Source organism: Scleropages formosus, chromosome 13 (genome assembly GCF_900964775.1).
Source record: "Scleropages formosus chromosome 13, fSclFor1.1, whole genome shotgun sequence".
NCBI classification, from domain to species: Eukaryota; Metazoa; Chordata; class Actinopteri; order Osteoglossiformes; family Osteoglossidae; genus Scleropages; species Scleropages formosus.
In genome coordinates this window covers 21,019,984-21,036,374 of record NC_041818.1, presented here as the reverse complement: position 1 = coordinate 21,036,374, position 16,391 = coordinate 21,019,984, and the positions used below count along the sequence as shown (strand labels likewise).

Here is a 16,391-nt window from a genome sequence, read left to right as displayed (position 1 = left end):
CAAATGAAAGTGGCCACTTCTAATCCCCACCCATGTCGCCAAGCGGCACCTACTCCACGATGAGTATGAGTGGACGCATCGCTGGTGGGCTTCAGCCTTCTGGGATGGGAAATAGACTACCTATGGGACATAGACTGAAACTTTGTATGTGTATGTGTGTGTGGGTGTGAGACAGAGGAGGTTTAAGGCTACATATGCATGCAGGATTTTATGAAGCACAGGTGAGCGTGTGGTGCAAGTTAACCTTCTCGTTTTGCCTCTTTTCACAGTGTGTTTTGTACCTCTGGTCACTGAAAATCCTCTACCCAAAGACGCTCTTTCTGCTGCGGGGAAACCACGAATGTAGACACTTGACAGAATATTTCACTTTCAAACAAGAATGTGAGTATCGCCGAACGCGAGCACGTCCAGCCTGGCTCTTCTGTACTACGTGCTCTATTTGGTGGACTTTTTTTTTTTTTTTTTTTTTCTGGAAATTCTGTTTGGATTGCTGAGACGGCGAAGGCCACATCTGCTGAGAGCCGAAGAGCAGATTTATTATTGCCATTTCGGTGTAGGCTGCATTACGGGAAATTTTCATAATTGTTCTCAAAAATCACACACGCTTTAAAATAACAAAGGGTGTACTCTTCCGATGGTTACGTTATTGGGTAATTATGTAAATCAAAGGAATTCGCTGTTCCAGAAGCTTTAGAGATTCTTTAAGTAGTCAAAGCTTTAAAAAAAAAAGAAAAAAAAAAAGAAGAGGTTTCATAAATTTACCCCTGGGACAGAGAACGTTCATCTTCACAATCTGACTGTATAATCTAATAAAAACACTCAGTGTTTACTTCTTTTTTTCTTTGTGCTAGAGATCCATCATCATCCACAGTCGTTCCGTTTTACATTGTCTTACACCTAGTCCTTTGGCCCTTTCCATCGATATCCCCGCTCTACACACACACACACACACACACATATATATATGTACAGCCCTGGTCTCTATCGTTGCCTTGCATGATCCTGTGCTAAGTTACTATAGAGTTTCTAGAACATTGGCCTGTCAGATACGGAGCAGGTGATTAGCCGGAAATTAATTTTCATGTTAATAACTGGCCCTGCGACGACGATGCTGATTTCCCTGACGGGAGAGTCAAGCACTGGGCGCCCTCAATTACCACCTGCTGTGTGTCACCAAGACTTTGCTCAGAAGGGAGGGGTCTTTATTTAGGGCCAGGATGGTCCCAGTGTGCATGAAGTCAGAAGACAAAGGAATGTTAGAACAGAATGTGGGAATGTGGGCATGCGTGTGTGTGTGTGTTTACCGACAGGGAAGCAGTGATGGAAAGTGGAGGAGACTGCACCATCCGTTGCAGAATAGCTCAGAGTGATGCAGAACTTCATGTGCTAATGAGCTCATTCCACACCAAACAGACGGATGTACTGGCATTCGAGAAGGTGACACAGTACGGATTGGCACGTCCTCTCTACCGAGCGTACCCACAATTCACTGGTAGTCCTGCTGTGCGCATGGGATTCTGGGATAGAATAATGGACTCTCATTTCAAGATGCACTTCAGAAAATGATGGTGATCTGGAGAGGGGTTCGGATGTGTTTCCTTCATTAGTCAGGCAACAGGGCAGGGAAAGTGTTCGGCCTTTTAGGACCAGGAGTCATCTACTGGGGAGGAGCAGAAGAGGAAGAGTGGAAAGAAAGACTCAGGCTTCTTAGCTGCTCAAGGTAAAGTGCAAAATGAGTAGTCTGGTTGGGTTTTGTGAAGAAGAGGTCAAGGTGAGCTTCATGATGGAGATGCCACGATGGGTTATGCAGTGGAATGATTAGTTTGATCTCCAACGTCAGGTGGGCACTGGTGTAGAGTGGATATTTTGGGCTCCACTGTGGGTAGTTAGTATTGGCTCCAGTGTAGAGTACTTAGTATGGTTTCCAATGTGGAGTGGTTAATATAGGCTCAACTGTAGAGTGGCAAGTTTGGGCTCCAGTCCGAATGAGCTCCATGGTGCAGCGTTGAGCATGGCTTCCACTGCAGACCCGTAGCGTGGACTCCATGTGGAGGTCAGTAGGCACCTAAACGCTTCAGAGTGATCTTCATGGCGTAAAAACTAGCATAGAATTAATTTTCAATCTGCTCCGATGAAGACAGCAGTGGCGGTTTGTATGGACTTTTTGGTGAAGATGGGGCAGCAGATAGCATAGTGGTTAGAGCTTCTGACTTCCATGACAGGTCAGTATGAACTCTACAATAGCGGGCACCGAGTGGTGGTTTTCTCAAAGACGTTGTTCTGCATCAGCCAAATTTTCCTACATTTTCTCATGTCGGCCTCTTGTCTCCGTTCAGGTAAAATCAAGTATTCGGAGCAGGTGTACGACTCATGTATGGACGCATTCGACTGCCTTCCTCTCGCCGCACTCATGAACCAGCAGTTCCTGTGTGTTCATGGTGGACTCTCTCCAGAAATACACACGTTAGACGACATAAAAAAGGTAAATTTACTTGACGCCCAGATATCCCGAGATATGTAAGTAGCCTGGTCATTTGACCGCAGTGCCGTAACCCTACTGCTCAGTGGCCTTTAGATTAGAATATTAGTAAAATGTTGAGCAGAAAGGCGGTCATTTAAGATTAAGTCCCCTTCATGCCACCGTAGTCATCTGTGCCACCGAGCCCCAGGAAAACCGACAGACCCATGTTCCTCAGGGCAGGTCGGGCGACCGGGCATCAACCTGCCCTCGTTGCTCACACAGACACCTGCGGTCGGGGCTGTTTTCTTCTCTAGATGTTTACAGCAACACCTACAGTCACATGGACTCCTTCAAAGTTTCAGATGGAGTAGCGTTCCCTTCCAAGTGTGTTGCACTACCCAGTGAAGCCTGCAGCCCATAGACTGAAAAGAAACAGGAGGTTCACAGCAGGCACCCTAGAGCAGGTGTGTGCCTGCGATCAGCTCTTCTGAGCTGGCATTGATGTTGCGCTTTGAGGAGGAGACGAAAGAAAACAGGGTAACCGGCCACTGCCAATGTTAGAGAAAGAAGGAGATTCATAAAGACCTGCTCCTCAGCTTTCTCCTCCCTGCCCCAGCTGGACCGGTTCAAGGAGCCTCCGGCATTCGGACCCATGTGTGACCTGCTGTGGTCAGACCCCCTTGAGGACTTTGGCAATGAGAAGACCCAGGAGTACTTCTGCCACAACACAGTCAGAGGCTGTTCTTACTTCTACAGGTGAGCTTGCCGGCGTCAGTCGTCCTGCCTCTCCTGCGGGTCCCGAACTGGAGAACAGAAAGCCTCCCAGCGGGGCCGTTGAGAGGCCTTGCATAAGCGCTGTAGGATTTCTGAACCTCTTATATAACGTCTTTGCTTTTGAAGATGCTGTTGAAGCCCTTTGTATATTTCCACATCTCACAGAGTGCGCATGGAGAGAAATCAGTTTACCAGCCAGCACCGAATCCACAGAACTGCTTATCCCAGGCGACTGAGGTGTATTTCGAGGCGGTGTTATTTTACACATTCGGTACCTGTCGATCGCAGTGGGTCTTTGAATGACGCCGTGAGTTGCTTTAAGATTTTGCAGCTCTCTCAATGAGACACTGAAGACCATGGTGGTGCCAGAAAGGATGACGGGATAGGGTTCACCACAGCTGGGGCGATGGGTTTGCTTCCACGGTTACCCTTCTTCTGGGTGCCCTGATGAAAGGAAGTTTCACGCTGTTGAAAGTGAATGGATGTGAGTCAATGAATAGTCGGAAGATGGAGTACTTCAGAGGCCGTTCCGCGATGTCAAGAGGAGAGCAATTGCAGAGGTGGAGAGATGCCTTAAATCAGGTCTTATTCAAGATGTGGTGTCAGTACAAACTGCACCAGTGATGTGCTGTGTAAGGTTCAGCCTGTTCTGGTCATATGGGGAGGGGCAGACTGGGATCATGACCCCTGTCAAAAAATCTTGGATCGGTCCATCATGAGACTTCCGACTGCAGCGTAGTTCTCGCTCTGACTCGTTCCACCTTATGCCAGTGGACATTTTTCCACATTTAAATGTTGAGTTAACCTACATCCTGCGTTGCTGGGTCTCTTCACACTTTGTGCCATTTTGACAGCACTGGGCCTATTGTTCTGTGTATGCTTTGAGTTGCTGAAATATTCAACGTTGCGTTGAAAATTTGATGGCCCCATGCATGCTGTGGTGGAAGGGTTCGTCACATGGCTCCTGAGAATAGTGTGAGGTTGCAGGGCCCTCGGTGGGTGAGATGCATCAAGGCTTTGAGTCCGAAGTTCCCGTTCCACCTTGCCATACTAGCTGAACGTGTTTGTGGAGATTTGGTCGTCTTTGTCGTCACTGGGTCACGCCAAGGAAGGGTGCGCCTTCTGATTTTTACGTTCAAGGAGCTGTACGTTGCATGTGAGATCCCAACGCACGCGATCTGCGTATTCCCTCCAGCGTGCGCTGTCTGACGGGCATTGTGCTTCGCTCCCTCCGTCCTGCAGCCACACACTCCTACTGAGCTGAAGCTAATGATAGACATTTGGCTCCGAAAGGAGTCGATTGCCTCCAGAGTGGTGCTGGTGGGTGGGGTGGCTGCGGGGTGGCTGCGGGGTGGCTGCGGGGTGCACAGGGCAACAAGCAGCCCACTCAGCTGCTACCTGAGAACCTCACAGGGAACGAGCTAGGCAGGAAAGTGATGCCTGGCTAGGGACGACAGAGTGGAGGCAGCGGAGACGGCTAAAGACAGGGACTGTGTCAGAGTGAAAAAGGGGAAAGGAGATGGAATACATAAAGAAGGCAAAAAAGCCTTTTGTGGTTTTTACAACTCTTAAGTGGGTAGAAATATGTCCCCCAGCTCTACGGAACAAGAGCAACTATAAATCGGAGAGAAGCCCGAATTTATGGTCATTTTCAGCTCAGCATTAAGAGGCATCCCACAATCCTGAGCGGCTCGCAGTGTGCTGTTTCCATGGCAACTACCTACTCCAATCTGATTCGGAGAGAGCGATATTGAAATAAGAGTTTTACAGAGGAAACAGAAAGAAAAAGAAATGGAGGCTTTTTGCGAAAAGTGAGCGCTTTCGGAAGAGCCGCCGTTACGTCCCGGCGCGTCCCTCTGGGACGAAAGGTCCGAGGACGTGTCGAGAAGAAAGTAACAAAAGGTTAAGGCTATCGCTTCGCAATCTGGAGGTTCTGGGTTCGAATCCTGCGCCCGCTGTCGTACTTTTTATCAAGGGACTTACTCTGAAATGACGCGGTAAGAATACCCTGTTGTATAAATGAGTGAATCATTGTAAAACTGGTCATCTAACATTGTACGTCATGTTGGACGCAGGTGTTAGATAAATACAAAATAACAATAAACAACATATTTACACATATTCACATATTTGAAGCGCATGTTTGTTGTGCGCTGAAGCAACGTGTGAAAATAATCGTTAAAGTACCCAGCTGTATGCAAACTGAAGAATTATGTCCTGTATATGAGACTCTATAGCAGCATCTTCTCACCAGCTAAATATTGTAATGATAATGTCATTGATACCAGCATGACAAATAGTGTAAAACAGTGTCAGAAGAGGCATAAACTGAATTTGTACCGGTTATCGTTTATAACTCCAGGTCCTAAACAGAGCTGGGGTCTACACACTGTCTAAATATTGCTCCGGCACGTGAGCAGCTAAATGCAGATGGTCACGAGCAAGTGAGCATCGTTGAGAGAGCTGACCCAGAAACGGTCACATCCACCAGTGAGCTCTGCTGTGCCGATGCAGTAAAACTGTGCTGTCAAACAAAGGAGCTGTTTTGTGACCCCCCCCCCAAAAAAAAAAAAAAAAAACGGGACTGAAGCTGAAGACCCAGCGGAAGACCCGGGAACCGACCCCCTAGCCACTCAGACCAGGAGTGCGGGAGCACAGACTGCCCTCTCTCCTCCGAGACAAATCAGGCCACGAATGACCGTCGTCTCTTTATCGTTTACGATAATTGATATTGATATTTGAGCTGCTGCGTTAACTGCAGAATAGCACATTTTGAAATGAATGAAAATGTTACAACGCATAATGTGATTGCTATTTTTGACCCTAGAGCTGTCTTTCAATACAGTACATTATGAGCTTAGGCAATATGACATGGATGCCAGTAGAGACATTTGATTATTATTAAACAGAGTCATATTTAGAATGAGGATGAGCTCTGGAAACATGACCTTAGTCTGAATGGAAGGGCAGCAGTCCTTTCTACCTGGGGGTTGTAGGTTCCAAACCAATGTGGGGAGACACTAAGAAGGGGTACGCTGCCAAACCGTTTAGGGTTTAAATCCCATGTGCTGGACATTTTGTCCGGAGTAAATTCTTCTTCATGCGCGCCGCCGGGTTGCCCGCCGAAGAGGTGCAGTGAGTAAAAAGAGAAATCCGAAAAGACGAGACTGAGAAAACGTAACGTGACGGATTTTCACTGCCGAGCAGATGTTAAATGAGGGCAGATGTGTTTTTTTGTCAGGGTTTCTAGGAAGGAGGGGTTGCAGAAACCCACAGTGAAGCTGTGCTGCGGAAGGAGGAAGCCATAGCATTATGTGCGTCGTGTCATGAGAAGAGTGTGTCTTCACCCTCGTGTCCTCATGGCGTGTCGCTCTGCGTTGGTCCTTTCAGATCTCGAACCGGGAATTCGGGGCTGTTTTTCGATGTAGTGTAAAACACGGTGTTTGCTCTGGGTCAGGTGTCGCTGTCACTGTGCTGCACCTGTGCTGCGTGAATCCAGCAATAACAGCGATTTTATTATATCACCCCAACCCACCCCCAACCCTACCGTCCTCCCTGTCCTGCAGTTACCCGGCTGTGTGCGAATTCCTACAGAACAACAACCTGTTATCGGTGATCCGAGCCCACGAGGCACAAGACGCCGGGTAGGTACCGTTGCTCGACCTCGTCTCACCCCGGCAGCTCCGTTCGCCACGCTCAGCTGTGCCGTAGAGCCTGTGCCGTAGAGCCTGTGCCGTACGGTGCGCGATGGCACCGTCGAGTCTAGTGCAGGCTCCTGAATGAGCACAGGTAAGGTGCTCAGAAACTGTGCTCAGATGTACTGCATTTGGGAGTTGCAGGTGGTGTAGTGGGAAGTGCTGAGACCTTGCAGTTGAAGGATCCACGTTGGAATCCTCCCTCTGCTTACTTGGAGTACATAGAGTAAATATTGCTATAAAAATGTGTAAAAACTGTAAGTAGCTTCTAGGAAAAGCAGGTTTTCTGGGTTTGAATCCCATTCCCTGCAAGAGTACCATTCTGCAACATACTTATCCTGAGTTGAGACAGTAAAAGTTACCTTGCTGTTTAAATGGGGAAATCACTGCAAGCAGCTCTATGTGCAAACCTCGCATTTTAAGTCGTTTTGGGAAAAAGTGTTTGATAAATGAGTGATATAATAATGAAGGATTTTAACCAGACAGAACATTTGTGGGCGAGGCTCACGCCTTGCAGAAAGCATTGCATCACCAGTCTCGTTTCTCCCCTCGTACAGGTACAGAATGTACCGGAAGAGTCAGACCACAGGCTTTCCGTCACTAATTACCATCTTCTCGGCGCCAAACTACCTTGATGTTTACAACAACAAAGGTGGGTCTCGGGTCGCCAGAGCTGCATCCGTTTGTTCCATCCCTCAGTTTCTCCTCACTTCATCATTGTGGAGCAAGGTAAATGTGCAAAGTGTCACTGGAGGGAGAGTGGCAGCTTGTCGTCAGGGAGACGGTTGCCATAGCGATGCCCGGGCTTCCTCTGTGAGCAGAGGGCACCCTCGATGGCTGAGGCCCTCCAGCGGTGGGAGTGTGAAGGTGACGGGGAAGAGGGCAGTCCCGCGAAGGTGTAACCGTGTTCAGCGGAACAGCAAGGGTAGCGTAGAGGAGCAGCGGATGCTGTAAAACTTCTTCTTCCGAATCTTCTCAGCTCTTCATTCTTGACGACCTTCAAACGGCAAAGACAAAATAGAGCGACCTCGCGTCACTTAGCTGAGCTGTGGCACAGGATTGTGTCCATCTCCAGGGGGCAGTGGCTTTCCGCAGGTGAGGACAGCAGGAGTGCAGGGAGTGGGACAGCACTGATGGCAAGTCCTGGTTACTGGTTACTACAGCAGGCTCTGGTTAGTAGTTACTACTGAAGGTCCTCGTTACTGGCTACAACAGCAGGTCCTGGTTACTAGTTAATACAGAAGGTCCTCGTTACTAGTTACTACAGCAGGTTCTGGTTACTAGTTACTACAGCAGGTCCTTGTTACTAGTTAATATAGCAGGTTCTGGTTACTAGTTAATACAGAAGGTCCTGGTTAGTTGTTACTACAGCAGGTCCTGGTTACTAGTTAATACAGAAGGTCCTCGTTACTAGTTACTACAGCAGGTTCTGGTTACTAGTTACTACAGCAGGTCCTTGTTACTAGTTAATATAGCAGGTTCTGGTTACTAGTTAATACAGAAGGTCCTGGTTAGTTGTTACTACAGCAGGTCCTGGTTACTAGTTAATACAGAAGGTCCTCGTTACTAGTTACTACAGCAGGTTCTGGTTACTAGTTACTACAGCAGGTCCTTGTTACTAGTTAATATAGCAGGTTCTTGTTACTAGTTAATACAGAAGGTCCTGGTTAGTTGTTACTACAGCAGGTCCTCGTTACTAGTTAATACAGAAGGTCCTCGTTACTAGTTACTACAGCAGGTTCTGGTTACTAGTTACTACAGCAGGTCCTTGTTACTAGTTAATATAGCAGGTTCTTGTTACTAGTTAATACAGAAGGTCCTGGTTAGTTGTTACTACAGCAGGTCCTCGTTACTAGTTAATACAGCGGGTTCTGGTAACTAGTTACTACAGCAGGTCTTGGTTACTAGTTACTACAGCAGGTTCGTGTTACTAGTTAATACAGAAGGTCCTCATTACTGGTTACTACAGCAGCTCCTGGTTACGAATTAATACAGCAGGTTCTGGTTACTGGTTACTACAGCAGGTCCTGGTTACTAGTTAATATAGCAGGTTCTGGTTACTAGTTAATACAGAAGGTCCTGGTTAGTTGTTACTACAGCAGGTCCTGGTTACTAGTTAATATAGCAGGTTCTGGTTACTAGTTAATACAGAAGGTCCTGGTTAGTTGTTACTACAGCAGGTCCTGGTTACTAGTTAATATAGCAGGTTCTGGTTACTAGTTAATACAGAAGGTCCTGGTTAGTTGTTACTACAGCAGCTCCTGGTTACGAATTAATACAGCAGGTTCTGGTTACTGGTTACTACAGAAGGTCCCTGGTTACTAGTTACTACAGCAGGTTCTGGTTACTTGTTACTACAGCAGGCTCTGGTTAGTAGTTACTACTGAAGGTCCTCGTTACTAGTTACTACAGCAGGTCCTGGTTACTAGTTAATACAGCAGGTCCTGGTAACTAGTTACTACAGCAGGTCTTGGTTACTAGTTACTACAGCAGGTTCGTGTTACTAGTTAATACAGAAGGTCCTCATTACTGGTTACTACTGCAGCTCCTGGTTACGAATTAATACAGCAGGTTCTGGTTACTGGTTACTACTGAAGGTCCTCGTTACTGGTTACTACAGCAGACTCTGGTTACTGTTAATTACAACAGGCCCTGGTTAGCGTTTACTGTAGGAGGCCCTGGTTACTCCTGCCACCGCATTTTGTCCAGTTTAGTGTGGAAAAAGGGAGAACGAGTGTTTGCTCCCGTGAGTCTCCCCTTGAAGCCAAGGTGCTGATGCTGGCTATGTGGGCGTCTCATTGTTATTCCTCTCGTCCCTCTGATGCTTTAGTTGTCCGGGAAATTATAATCATGCTTCCCCCATATTCCCCCAGCACCACTTTGTGTGTCTGAGTCGAAGTGTGTGTACGTCTGGGTTTCTCTATGTATCTGAGCGTGTGCATGTTTGTGTTTGGGTTTATGCTTGTGTATTTATTTGTATTTATTATATTCTTTGTGTATGCATACACGAGATCGACTAGCAGTGAACCACATTTCGATAACTTTGCACTTTCATTTGCACCTGTTTGCTGACACATCTTTTTCTGTAATGACAGTCCCAATGAACAGTCCACAATGCTATAAACCATAAAAAAATAGGCCTTTGGGGAGGTCCCTCTGGTAATTAAACCTTTTTTCAAGTGATCTTAAAAAACCTTTGGGTTTGTTATGAATTTTCATATATTTTCACTTTCGTTGGGAAGGTGAGAGAGTGAATGTGAAATCCCAGAACGGCAGGAAGACAAAGGAGTACAGTGATGTGTGTGTGTGTGTGTGTGTATGTGCGAGTGCATATTGTGAGCGTGTGTAACAAGATGCTGCCTCGTTCCCCACAGCTGCTGTACTCAAGTATGAGAACAACGTCATGAACATCCGACAGTTCAACTGCTCCCCGCACCCATACTGGTTGCCCAACTTCATGGATGTGTTCACTTGGTCCCTGCCCTTCGTCGGAGAGAAAGGTGCATCCGGGTTGGGCTGCTCGTCAAGTGTTCATGCTTCTGCAATACCAACGCAGTAAATATACCCGCTGGCATTAAATCAGCCAAAATAAGCTGTGGCCAAGCAGCATTCTGCAGAGTATTTCTATAGAGAGCGGCGAAAGGCCTGCTGAACCATCTGTGGTTTGAGGAGAAGAGCTTCAGGCAGAAATGGGCCCATTCTGTCGTGGTACGAGGGAACGCTTCAGAAAGGGACGGTTATGGGATAGGTGGCAGTATACTAGTTAGAATGGCTGCCTTTGGACCCAAAAGTTGCAGGTTCAAATCCCACTTCCAGCTGTAGTATCCTTGAGCAAGGCACTTAACCTGAATTGAACCAGGAAAATTGCCCACCTGTATAAAAACGTAAAAAACCATAAATGGTTTAACATTGTAAGTCGCTTTGGAAGAGTATCAGCTAAACAAGTAATTCGAGTACAAATGTACATCTGTACTCTGTTCAGCAGTTTCACCTGAGCTGATGTGACTAAACAGAACAGTAGCTTATAATATATTCTGTGAAAAATACATGCTGGGAATATATAATATGAATGGTAATCTTTGAAATCAGTGCATACATACATGTACTTACAAAGCCATCACACTGCAAGTTAGTGTATAAGTGCCTTTAAATGCAATAACAGACCTACCTGTTGCACTCTTGCGATGCCTAAGCTGTGGCCTCTCACCCTGTGACCCCTCTGCAGTTACAGAAATGCTTGTCAACGTGCTGAGCATTTGCTCTGACGATGAACTCATGAATGATGGGGATGAAATCTTTGATGGTAAGAAACATTTTGACTCCTCCTTATGGTTTTTATTATTTTAATTTTCCCTTCATTTTGATGTCATTGTTTTACTTTTTAGTAATTCTGATTGAATTTGCTTGTTTTTTATTTATTTTTTTACCATAATTTTAAAAAACATGTCAGGGAATGCATCTTACATTTGAGCTAGGCTTAGGGTTAGGGTGTGGATTAGGGGTGGACAGCTGGTCTCTTTCAGTGGTTTGTTTCATAAAAAAATCCTACAGCATTACCAGGAAATATTACACCTACCTCAATATTGCAATATTACAATATTACCCTCATTCTCTCGGGGTCCTTTTTCATTCTCTGTCCAGCCAGTGCAGCCGCTGCTCGGAAGGAGGTGATCAGGAACAAAATCCGCGCCATCGGGAAGATGGCCAAGATGTTCTCAGTCCTTAGGTGAGTGTGTCTTCCAGTGGGCCCAAGCAGCTGCTTTCCAGGTGCTCTCTCAGTTTCGCCTGTCCCGCAACGGGACCGGAGGCGGCTGGACCGGCGTGTTGTTCCTTGGATCGGCCCACACCGCAACCGCAGGTCGGAGTCTCCCGCAACTGCTCACAGAGCAGAGCTTGGACTATGTGAGCCACCATGGCCCGCCACTGTATGTTCATATGTATGCGTACATGCCTGCGTAGATGTGGGTTTTCTGTGACCGTGCGCTTGTAGAAGTGCGCGTCCTGCACTCGGGATGCTCCGCTAAGCCCGTGCCGTCTTCTCCTGGTCCGCAGGGAGGAGAGCGAGAACGTGCTGACCCTAAAGGGATTGACACCCACTGGCATGCTGCCCAGCGGCGTGCTCTCGGGGGGCAAGCAGACTTTGCAGAGCGGTGAGGCCCGGGGCCTGGCCTGCATCTGGGCCCCCTACCCGTCCCCCACCTGTACCCCTGTGCCTGTCTCCCGCTGCTCGCTTGCCGATCAACCCTGGCGTGCTGGGTCCTGGCTGTTTGCGTGTGCGCGCGTGTGGTTTGTGTCTGTATTGCTCGCAGCCGAGGTGGCCCTGCTCCGGACCGTGCATGGCTTCGGGGGAGTAACCTGCACCCTCCTCTCTCTGTGCCCCCTCAGCTACCATCGAGGCGATAGAAGCCATCGAGACGGTTGAGAACAGAGAAGGTAAACTTCCGCTCACTCGATCGAGGGGCCCTCGCTATAGGGGTTCTCTCTGCCAGGGGCCCTCGCTACGCCCCCCCGCCCGCCCACCCTGGCGTCCTCCTAGTCGGTGCTGTACCAAGATCCAAAATCCCCAGCCATATTGCAGTTGCATATTGCATACCATTGAGATGCTTCCCGCACAGATCCGTGCTGAGCGTGACTGTTGACCGGGGGTGACAGACCACCCCCTCACTGTTCCCCTGTATTCTGCCCCGCTTGCAGCACAGTCATCTTCGGTCTCGTCGACTGGGACCGGGGCTCAGGACATGTGGTCCTGTGATCAGTGGGGCATATATGATGTTTCAGTGACAGGAGGAGCAGCTGTACAGAGACACACCTCATCAGCTCTTGTTCTGTCAGGGGTCGCGTTTCCGTTGGCGTGGGGTTCGAACCCCTGAAGAAATAGAACGTGACAGATTGAAACTGCATCCTCTTTATTTTCAAATGGTTCACTTTGCCCCTGGCATATGGATTATACAGTAAAGATCTAGGAAAAGGGTAAGGTAGTAGCTTCACCTTGCAATCAGATGGACCCAGGTTTGGATCCCTTTAGTAAGGTATTTTCCCTGAATTGATCCAGTAAAAATTACCCAGCTGTATAAACGGGTAAATAACTGTAATGTCCCCAGCGTAAATACTAGACATTGTAAATCACAGTGGAGAAAATTCAACAAATAATATTTTCAGTCAGATCTACCGTACCTCGAAACTGGAGACTTTCTTGTCCAAGATCTCAAAAGTCAGCGAAAAGAAATATTACCTTTGGTCAGGTTTAGAGATGTACAGGCTGTAGTGGACATGTTATTTTTAATACTCTAAAATCGTTCGCCAAAACAGCCTGCTCTTTATAATACTACAGCTGCACTCGGAGAATCTGAAATTAGTCGGACTACATGTATAATTCATCAGTCACCACAAAATATACACAACTTTCCGTAGTCAGATTTAGAAAATTACGGGGAATTACAGAAAATCAGTGGGAGGTTTTAGTATTACTGCTGCTGGCATCGTAAGTACATTTGTCAAGCATGTTCACTCAGCATAACTTAACAGACATTACAAAAGTAGGCAAATTTGGCATTGGGGTCGGGGTTAGGTTTGGGTTAGGGTTAGGGTTAGGGTTAGGATGGGGGGGCGAGGTGGCACACTGGGTTTGACTGGGTCCTGCTCTCCGGTGGGTCTGGGGTTTGAGTCCCGCTTGGGGTGCCTTGCAATGGACTGGTGTCCCATCCTGGGTGTGTCCCCTCCCCCTCCAGCCCTTCGCCCTCTGTTACTGGGTTAGGCCCCAGCTCCCTGCAACCCCGCTTGGGACAAGCGGTTTCAGACAGCGTGAGGGTTAGTTTTAGCATTAGGGTTAGAGTTGCAAGAGCTTTCATCCCGGTTGAAGTTAGGCCTGCCTTGATAGAAGGGAATGACTATTTTACATGACCTCATGTAGTTGTTTGCATGGGAATTTGCGTTTCTTGCCTTTTGTCTATCCTGTGGATGCTGATTCCTTTTTTCCTCTGCTGAGCGACGCAGTTTCCCGAAGGCTCCCAATGATATCGCAGAGCATCCTTGCGCGTATGCTGCATCTCTGTATGAGTAACGGGGTCATGAGGTTGTCACGGATGCTCCGAAGGGTCGCGTTGCATGGCATTGCACTGCCACTCTCAGGCCACGGCATGCGGATGGCATGACAGGTTCATCCCAAGGGTTCGGTCCAGCCGAGCTCAAACAAAAAATAAGTACGCCTTGCAGTCTGCATTGCGGCAAGTCTAACAAAGACATAATTTGAAGCAAATAAACATCATTAAAATGATTGATGTGATTTATAAATGACAATGCGCAACTGCTGTAATGTCGAGAAATAAACACTTTTTTGTCATTCGTCATTTTACATTTCCATTAGTCTTAAATTAATGATGCTTTCGCTCCTTAATCACATTTTTAATGCTTTTGCTAAAGCGCTTATTCTAAATCAATTTAATACATGCATTGTCAGAAATAAGATAAGCAGTGCGATGCATGTGATTATATTCGATTGAAAAAAGCGAAAGGACGGGTCCCTGTGCGCAGTGCCATTTGTAAATCACATGTTCCAATAAAATGGGTCAGAGAATAATATTTAAGGCATGAGACCATTGCAAAGAGAAATGAAGTCAAAATGACAGTAAAATGAGTGTAGCTGCCACCAGGAAAGAGGGTATTAGATTAACACTTTGGGTCCTGGTGTTAAGCACTTTGTGGGTCTACATGGGGGTGGAGCATGAGATGGGAGGGACTTGGACCCAGATTTGTGATTATTCAGTTTGCAGTTTGATGAGAAGAAAATCCTAGAACCTCCCCCCCCCCCCTCCCCGAAATGGCATAAATGCAAAAAGCTCAGGTTTCATATATTTACTTCTGGCCAACATTTTAACACGGTTTTTCCTCCCTCCCCATCCTTCCCTGCGACAGCGATCCGCGGGTTCTCTCCACAGCACAAGATCAGCAGCTTCGAGGAGGCTAAGGGCCTGGACCGCATCAACGAGCGGATGCCCCCCCGCCGGGACGCCGTCAACAACGTGGGCCACTCCATGGGCAAGATGAACATGGCGGAGTCCAACGGCACGGACGATAACAGCAATATACAGTGATTCCCGTGACCCGCCGACTTCCACTGCTACCCTCTGGGGCAGGCCTTTGCAAAGTATACTTCAGGCCTCTGCTTTTTGGAAAATAATATTATTAATAATAATGATAATAATAATAATAATAACTATGAGCATAAACAAACATTTAAAAAAAAACTACAAAAACAACATCCACATGAAGACGATTTAAGTTCCGCTTAAATTTAAATTAGAGATGCATGGGGAAGAGTGAGTGCTCTGCAGACCGGAAAGGCGGTTTTCTTTCGGCCCCGCGATGCCAGACGGACCCTCCGACAAGGAAGCGCTTCCCGGCTCCGCCGCGGGGGGGGGGGGAGCGGCGACATGGGCGGGCTCGAGGTAGGTGGGTGGTGGGGCGGAGTTTGCGGGGATGTGCAGAGGGGGCTGCTGTTGGTGTACAGCACTGGTGTGACTTGCAAGGTCACCCTGGTAAGAATGCAGACTTAGAGCACAGTCCTGCAGATCATAGGTCAGGCAGATGAGCGGTACAGGGTTTGAGTGTCCTAACCCTCTGTCTTCTTTATTTATGGTGCACTGGAGAGTGTGTTACAAGTTTGCATATATATATATATATATATACATATATATATATATATATGCAATGTCATTATAAATATATACATATAAAATTTTGATTAAAGGTTTTATTCATAAACATCTTATATAAGATTATCTTGCTACTGAATATTGAACATGTTTTGCTACTAGTATTAAATTGTTCAAACGAGATGAGATAGGTATTATTTATACAGAAAAAGGATATTTGAGTAAAAAAAAAAACACGTGTAATATTTACAGCTATTTGCAATACACTCTTATCTGAAAACTCTCGTTTTATTTTGTTCTTTTCCTTCCTTTTCTCGACCGACGTCACGAGGCCCTACGCGCGTAGGGGGGTGGCGGGGTGGTCGCTCGTGCCCGCGCATCGCAGTTATGAAGAAAAGAACGGACCGGCTACCGACAAGGGTTTTTGTACAGCATCTGTAGAGCGCATCAGTGCATGAGATCGAGCTCCTTATTGACATGTGAAACTCTACTCGTGCTGTGTTTCAATATAGTAGGTCTCAATTATTTCCTGCTTCATATAATATTTGTACAATTTAAATTTGTTTTATATATATTTATATATAGATATTATTTTTCTTTGGTTAATTTAATGTTTTTTCATGATTTTACATTCTACTTTTATTTTATATTTATTTGAGAATGATTGTTCTTTGTTTTCTTTTCTGCCTGTACAGACCCGAGCTCTTTTTAAGACGTGCGCGTGTGTGTTTTCTGTTCTGTTGATGTACAGAGTTTGTTGACTCGTGTGAATGAAGATATTATTCAGTGATAAGCACCAGGCTGCCAAAG

The 16,391-nt window shown here is 46.8% G+C and overlaps 1 protein-coding gene across 3 annotated transcripts in view; it reads left to right on the top strand.

The window, feature by feature from the left end:
- The window catches only part of ppp3cb (protein phosphatase 3, catalytic subunit, beta isozyme), a 35,079-nt gene extending 19,519 nt beyond the window's left edge, over positions 1 to 15,560 (top strand). The window contains exons 4-14 of one of the 3 annotated variants that reach the window (XM_018733189.2): positions 270 to 381; positions 2,337 to 2,482; positions 3,078 to 3,217; positions 6,802 to 6,879; positions 7,488 to 7,582; positions 10,305 to 10,430; positions 11,156 to 11,233; positions 11,572 to 11,656; positions 11,983 to 12,080; positions 12,316 to 12,363; positions 14,842 to 15,560. In XM_018733189.2, the coding sequence (XP_018588705.1) occupies positions 270 to 381; positions 2,337 to 2,482; positions 3,078 to 3,217; positions 6,802 to 6,879; positions 7,488 to 7,582; positions 10,305 to 10,430; positions 11,156 to 11,233; positions 11,572 to 11,656; positions 11,983 to 12,080; positions 12,316 to 12,363; positions 14,842 to 15,020 (1,185 nt within the window). In that variant the 3' untranslated portion in view covers positions 15,021 to 15,560. The remainder of the gene's footprint in view (positions 1 to 269; positions 382 to 2,336; positions 2,483 to 3,077; positions 3,218 to 6,801; positions 6,880 to 7,487; positions 7,583 to 10,304; positions 10,431 to 11,155; positions 11,234 to 11,571; positions 11,657 to 11,982; positions 12,081 to 12,315; positions 12,364 to 14,841) is intronic. The other 2 variants (XM_018733190.2, XM_018733191.2) reach the window with 2 other exon arrangements.
- Positions 15,561 to 16,391: the final 831 nt, after the last annotated feature.